The sequence below is a fragment of the Adiantum capillus-veneris genome, chromosome 27, assembly GCF_014529385.1.
Source record: "Adiantum capillus-veneris isolate H3 chromosome 27, ASM1452938v2, whole genome shotgun sequence".
Lineage (NCBI taxonomy): Eukaryota > Viridiplantae > Streptophyta > Polypodiopsida > Polypodiales > Pteridaceae > Adiantum > Adiantum capillus-veneris.
The window spans coordinates 111,090,842-111,097,602 of record NC_140957.1 but is presented as its reverse complement, the minus strand read 5'-3'; the positions used below and the strand labels follow the sequence as shown (position 1 = coordinate 111,097,602).

General features: G+C 40.7%; 1 protein-coding gene across 3 annotated transcripts; it reads right to left on the bottom strand.

The window, feature by feature from the left end:
- Positions 1-3,264: 3,264 nt before the first annotated feature.
- On the bottom strand, positions 3,265-6,552 carry LOC147422568 (uncharacterized). 3 transcript variants are annotated; one of them, XM_086502817.1, is made up of 6 exons: positions 6,249-6,547; positions 4,900-5,242; positions 4,681-4,836; positions 3,881-4,600; positions 3,626-3,710; positions 3,265-3,497 (listed from the first exon to the last, which is right to left on the bottom strand). In XM_086502817.1, exons 1-4 carry the CDS (start codon positions 6,258-6,260, stop codon positions 4,512-4,514), a joined length of 600 nt encoding a protein of 199 aa, XP_086358943.1. In that variant the 5' UTR covers positions 6,261-6,547; the 3' UTR covers positions 3,265-3,497; positions 3,626-3,710; positions 3,881-4,511. The 3 variants fall into 3 exon arrangements, with proteins under 3 accessions (XP_086358943.1, XP_086358944.1, XP_086358942.1); XM_086502818.1 differs by having other exon boundaries at positions 3,626-4,600; positions 6,253-6,552; XM_086502816.1 differs by having other exon boundaries at positions 3,626-4,600.
- Between the last annotated feature and the right edge of the window lie 209 nt (positions 6,553-6,761).

Genomic DNA, 6,761 nt, shown 5'->3' with positions numbered 1-6,761 from the left:
TTGTGGTCGTAGTCTGGGTGCAGTCTTGATGCAAGAAGGCCATGTCATAGCTTACGAGAGTCGTTTGTTCTCTAGGCCGGAGATGACAGCACAGATTTATGAGAAAGAGCTTTTGGCGGTTATCCATGCTCTTACTCAGTGGCGGCATTACCTACTCGAAGCGGATTTTACTGTCTTTACAGACCATCAGAGTTTGCGCTACTTCTTGTCACAGAAGCAACTTTCAGAAAAGCAGATGCGGTGAGCAAACATCTTGTCACAGTTCCACTTCCAGATTGTTCATGTGCAGGGACAGAAGAATGTGGTGGCAGATGCTTTGTCTCGGAAACCGTTGGTTCTGGCTATTTCCGCGATACATCATAGGAGCTTCGAGGATATGGTCGATCAGTGTGCCACAGATACAGATTTTGCAGATATTTTCACACGGATATGGGATGGGGAGACAGTAGCTGGATACTCCCTTCGGGAAGGCTACTTGATGAAAAAGACTATGTTGTGCGTTACACAGCCGTTGAGGGAAAATGTTATGACTGATTGCCACTGTCCACCTTTTACGGGTCACCGCCGCATTACTACCACCATGAAAGGGGTAGAGAGAGATTTCTTTTGGCGGAGACTGAAGAAGGATGTGGAAGAGTTTGTGCACAATTGCTTGGTATGCCAGAAGGTCAAGTTTGACAGGCATAAGGCACAGGGATTGTTACAGCCTTTACCCATACCCACCCGCCCCTGGGAAAATATTGAAATGGATTTCATTTTTTTTAATCTCCCGAGAATACAGAATGATCACGATGATTTTCCGATTACATGGCACGCCTGAGACGATTGTCTCCGACAGAGACCCCAGATTTATGAGTTTGTTTTAGAAGGCAATTTGGGAGAACATTGGCACGCGGTTGCAGTTCTCGTCATCGTTCCACTTGCAGACTGACAGGCAATCTGAGATTGCCAATTCAATGATTTTAGATTTATTGAAGTCTTGTATCTCGCATCAAAAGACTCAATGGGAAAAGAACTTACCTTTGGTGGAATTTGCCTACAATAACACGATACACTCTTCGACGGGGAAGACGCCATGTGAGATTGTTGAAACTGCTGCGAAGGTTCCATCCTTCCTGAGCACGAAAGATTAGAAATTTGAAGCGGATGAATATTCGCGAGATTTGGATACGGCTTTTGCCAAGGTTCGCAAGACTTTGCAGGAGTCTCAAGAACGACAGAAAAAGGCAGCGGATCGCCATCGTTGCGACTTGAAACTGAAGGAGGATGATTGGGTGCTCTTCCTTTTGAGAAGGCACGCCTACGAAAGAAAAAGAGAAAGGAGAGGCTTTTTCCAAAGCTTAGTATGCGATACTACGGACCTTTCCAGATCACTGACAAGATAAATGATGTCTCCTTCCGATTGAAACTGCCAGATACTTGGAGGATTCATAATGCATTGCATGTGAGTCTCTTGAACCCTGTTAAGGGTGATGTGCCTGATGATGGGGAGCCTGATGAGCAACCCGAAGTGGAAGAAAACGAGGAGATCCTTGTTCCTGAATAGACTTTGGCACATAATGATACGAAGAAAGGTAAAGTCCGAAGGCGGTTCTTGGTTAAGTTCAAGAACTTTCCTGCATTTGATGCAAAGTGGATGGAGGAGGAGGACCTAGCAGATACTCCTCGGATTGTGAAACTTTACCTCGATGCTTTGGTTTAGCATAGTCTACTCCAAACGGAACCCAGAATTCAGCTTGGCCGGAGATCTGGTGCAATGGGATGCACAAGAGGGGAGTCACTCCACTCCTTTGTCAACAGATGCCTCGATTTTGATACTAAAGTCACTGATGTCTCTTTGAGCTTCAGGGATACTGAGAGCTGACAGTATTCTGCTGGATGACTTTATGAAATGGAATTCCTGATTATGATACTGATTTGTTCTTGACTTCTTGTGAGTGCAGGAACTTATAGCCGAAATGGCTGCAGCATTTTGGTCTGATTGATCTCGAATAGACATGGTTGCAATAGGGGTTAGTCAATCGGACATCGTTGAGGTCCCGATTGGACGTAGATGTGATTGCTAGCTACATTGCCGATAAATCATGGTCTAAGATCCGAATGAATGTTAAATGTCATGTGATGTGACTGTCGATTTTGTACATGTGCTAGATGTGTGTTCCTAGTACGTAGGTACTAACAGTCAGTGTCTGCTAAGACGATTTATGGCTTTTGTCGGTTTTGCAGGCGTAATCGCGGTCGATTACAATGCTTTCAAGAGGGGGGTATGTCACAAAGTGATGACGTGGCGGACAACAGAAACCCTAAAATTCCTGCAAACCCTAATTTTTGCCAGAAACCCTAATTTCCGAAAATCGCTGAGATTGAAATTAATTTATTTTTTATTTTTATTTTTTGAAAAATAATGAGCGACGCGAATCTTGCTTTTTTTTAAAAAAAAAAGAGAAAAGACTCTCTAAGAGAGAGAGAGAATTGATGCTTTTTAGTTTAAAAGCTTTTGGGGCTCTGCTTTTGGGCATCCCTTGTAACCTTTAAATTAGTGGTGAGGGCCTCACTTCTCAGAGCATCTGGACGCAGAGTCTGAGAGTGAAACCCTAACCGCTCTCTTATACTTTGATGATTGATTAATATAAAAAGAAATACCGGAAGGGGCGCCAGTCTTTGGGACCAATATCTCAAGGCACGGAACTCCGCCGGGCCAGTGCAAATCTATTGTGATCTGTGAATTGTTTTGAAGTGGTTATTTGGTGTTGTTGCGGTTGATTCTTGACTTGGAGTGTCCAAGTCTGTTACACCTTACACGGTCATTATGCTTTATGTTGATTGATAGAAGGCTGTAAAGATGACCAAATCACTCTCCCTAGTCCCTATGCTTTATGCTGATTTTTATAAGCGTGCTTTTCGCAAGTAGGAAGTTTCCTACCACTTTTACAACATTGTAACTTGCAGGGACACAGTCCAGGTGCTTTGGTACAAAAGAAGTGGCACTTTAAGGAAAAATGGTTTTTGCTGTCTAACTCAGTCATGGAATGCGCAAAAAAGCATGTATTGTCCTACACAATGTAGGAAACAATGGTTACTGTATAACATGAACATAACATGTTACCTAAAGTATGACACTCTTCACAGTTAGTTAATCGACTCATTACTGGAAAATTGTAGTGAATCCACTACAAATAAGTTCATACCATGGGATCAAGACAATATACTTGGCACCAATGCTCTTTTAGAATTGAGCCTAACACAGACCTAGAAAACATAAGATTATGAAGAAAAACCATCAACACTTTTATTACTGCTGCAAATCTGATCTTAATACACATGCAACATTGCAACATGTAAGGTAATGTTTGTGGCATAAAGGCATATTCAATGTAGGCCATCTCTATCAATTTGTGCAGCAATCTCTTGCCATAGAGGTCAAAGGCAACCTGGCGAGAACGTTTCATCTGGAACAGTTGTATATCTTTCGGAGAATGAGATCCAGTCAGCAGCTGCTGCCCAAAAAAAATCATCAGAAATATTGAGAATTTCAATGATAAAATACAAGGTCACAGAGTAGTATTGATCTTTACGTCATAGGCATTAATGGTCAAATAGTTTACAAATGTAGAAGTTGCCAGACCTGCATTTGCAACAGAGGCAGAGCTCGAATCCCTGCACAAACATCCTCATCTGCATTCAAGGAATCTATCATCTTGGGTAGATTCCTGCAGCCATTTCAAGGATCATTTATATCAGTCCTTCAAATGATCGAACAAACTAATTTTTCTTTTAGAAAAAATCATCGGCATCTACATAAGCTTCCTAAAGCATGATGAAAAGATAACTGATGTCCATTAAAGCTACAAGGCAGATACAATATAATAATCTTACTCACAGTAACTACATGGCGTGATGTCTACAATCCGATGTCTGAACACAAACAGAAATCGTCTTCATACAATGATCACCAACCTGCTTGAACCTGTTCCCTAGCAATACCAGGCACTTGCTTCTAAACAGTATTTTGAAGGCAAGACTATAAACAATGCCTGATATAACCTGTCCTTTCACCTGTTAAGAGCATTTCCCTGACCTCGTTGCTCTACCCCATAAAAACACATTATATTTAGCTGGAACCGACGAAAGCATCCAAACATCTATCTAGCTACATGTAAGGTATATGCACACACGACCAAGCTCTTTTCATTAGTTTGGGTGTAGACATGCTAAGACTTGCGCCATGTTGAAATGTCAGCTATTAGATAATGAATGTTTCAGAAATCCATAAGCCTTGCACCGAGATAAGACGGTGGCTTCGAGGGATTGGTACCTTAATCTAGACAAACTTCAACATAAACAGTTGTTTACCATATTCAAAATCTTCTCAAAATCACGTCACTTCAATCAACTAAGAAAATCTATAAGCATCTCAAGCAAATAAAAGTTCATGCTTTCAATAATCTTCAAATCAAAGCCCTAAGATTTTGCTAAATAAAACATTTGGCTATTCTGTTTGTTGTTGCAAACTATTTGTTCTCATGCTTTGTAACTGATTCTTTCTTTTGTGCCTCTGCAAGATATTCCTTTTGAAGCTCTCTATAACTGAGCTCACCAGCTGCATAAATAAACTTAAAATGTTAAGAAGAGATTAAAAGAATTTGTTACAAACACACAAAGAGCATATCCAAAACATACCCTCGTTGATCAAGCGCACAAGCAACCGAGAGGATTCATACGGAACTCCGAGAATCTTCTCTAGTTTGTCTAATTTGGAAAGCGCCTTTGTACCCTCTAGAGAGTTTAAAGCAAACAATCCGAGGTGTACACTATCTTCAGCATGCAAGATAGCATCTACAAAAAAAAACCCATTAGTGTGAATAATAAGCAAATAATTGAACTTCTAATCTACCTTACCGCCATGTGCTTCATCGATTTCAACCCAATTCAAAACCAAGTCTCTTCGAAGGTCCTTCAAAGAGACTTGGCTTGCAACCAATTGCCCATTATCGATCGCTCCTAGTAAGCGATTCGTGTATAGCTTTTGATGACCTCGATCAATCACAAGGTGCTCATAAGGAGATGCAATAGAGCTGAAGTTTCGATGCATGCGTCCACCAGTTACAAGACCCCCTTTAAGATGTTGAGGTGTATAAACATCCGTGTTAATTACATCTACGGGCCGTGGGCTCATCTTCCATGTGATATTTATATTTTTCATCCAAGTTTGTGTGGATTTAGTTGCAGCCCGATATAAAACCTGCAACATAATTAAAAGAAGACAAAAAATATGGGCTACAAATACAAAAATAAGCACAACCTTTATTAAACAATTAAACAGAAAAAAGTAAAAGAAATACAAAAAGCATAAATATTTGCAACCTGTTTGAGAGATATAGGGTGTTCTAAGCAGCCCCTCACTCCTTGAAAAATACCCAACTCACGAGATCCATTGAGCACACAAATCCATGTAGCCTCCACAGTGGTTAAAATACCTATCACTTCCTCTACTTGAGGATACAATCATAAATGTGCAGCCATATACTGACCAATTTGCGCCACAAAATGCTTGACTCGCTTATGCAATGAGACCTCAAAATTACTCACATTGTCAAGGTTGACAATTTTTTATAATGAAGGTAAGAGGCCATCTTTATTGATATATTGGAGAGTTTCAATTCCATTGTAACATGGAATTTCTCTAGGTAACTTAAACTCGAACGATAAACATGATGCGTTCCGATCGTTCAATTTCATAAGCAGAAAGTCGGGCTTCAAATTCTTTGAGGATTTTTTAGATTCACCTAAACTAGGCTCCATGGTGAGTCTCCACTCTAAGCCTGTTTTCAAGAGTATGTGATTAATGGGCTCTGCAACTACGGCACAAAAAAATGACACAAGGCTCGTTCGGAATGCATCACCGGGTGGCCACAATATGTTTTGGCTTAATCTTTGGGACAATGATAGGAGTGGAAGCAATTTGTTTACAACTCTCTTTAACCTCTTTCCAAGGATCAGAGAGTTGAAACATTTTGAAAGGAAAAGGCTCAAGAGAAGTTAAGAGGGGTAGATTGAATAGCACCATAGTACACTGCTTGGGGAATGAGAGGCTCTCTCAAAACATGGAGAGCCTTAGTGTAAAAACTTCTAGAGCGATAAGAAAATCTAAGCATAGTTGTTATTGACATAGTGCTAAATAAAACTATTGGAAACATTTTGAACAGAAACACATTTATGTAGAGCAGAGATGAAGAAGGGCCACTCACATGCCTCTGCATCTCCCTTAAGTTCAGAGAGAGTAGTTGTCTCTGTGTTTGTGGCACCAACGCGAGCGAGACAAGTCGTTATTTTTGCCAGGCCGAGAGAGACCTTGAATTGAACGCACCGCACCACTGGTTCATTTTCTAGAGCCTGCAACCTCCAGCACCCCACGTCAATCGCTGGCAGATCTGCATGATGTTGTTATTTAATATCGAACGGCGGACTCCCGGCTCTCCACGTCCATCGGAAGCAGATGTGCAGACTGCTGACGTTGGTTTCCTTTTCTTCCCTGGCGGAAGACGTAAGTTCAAAACTCTTAAATTGCTGTACAAGTTTAACAAGGGATAAGATCAATAGGTCTGTCCCTTTCACAAAAGAAAGTCTATTATCCTGTAGGCATTCGAAATTGAATTTTATCATATGATCCCTAGCTTCGCTTTTAAAAAGAATAAATAAAATTTCGTATTGAGAGCTCCATAAAAATGTCAAAAAAAATGTCCCGAATCAATTTTGCCAAT

Bases quoted from the DNA above. Each gene is read 5' to 3' on its own strand.
- LOC147422568 (XM_086502816.1), bottom strand. The intron at 4,837-4,899 runs GTAAGGTAGATT...TTTTTTTTGTAG, and splicing joins AATCGATGAAGCACATGGCG to ATGCTATCTTGCATGCTGAA. The intron at 4,601-4,680 runs GTATGTTTTGGA...TTATTTATGCAG, and splicing joins TGTGCGCTTGATCAACGAGG to CTGGTGAGCTCAGTTATAGA.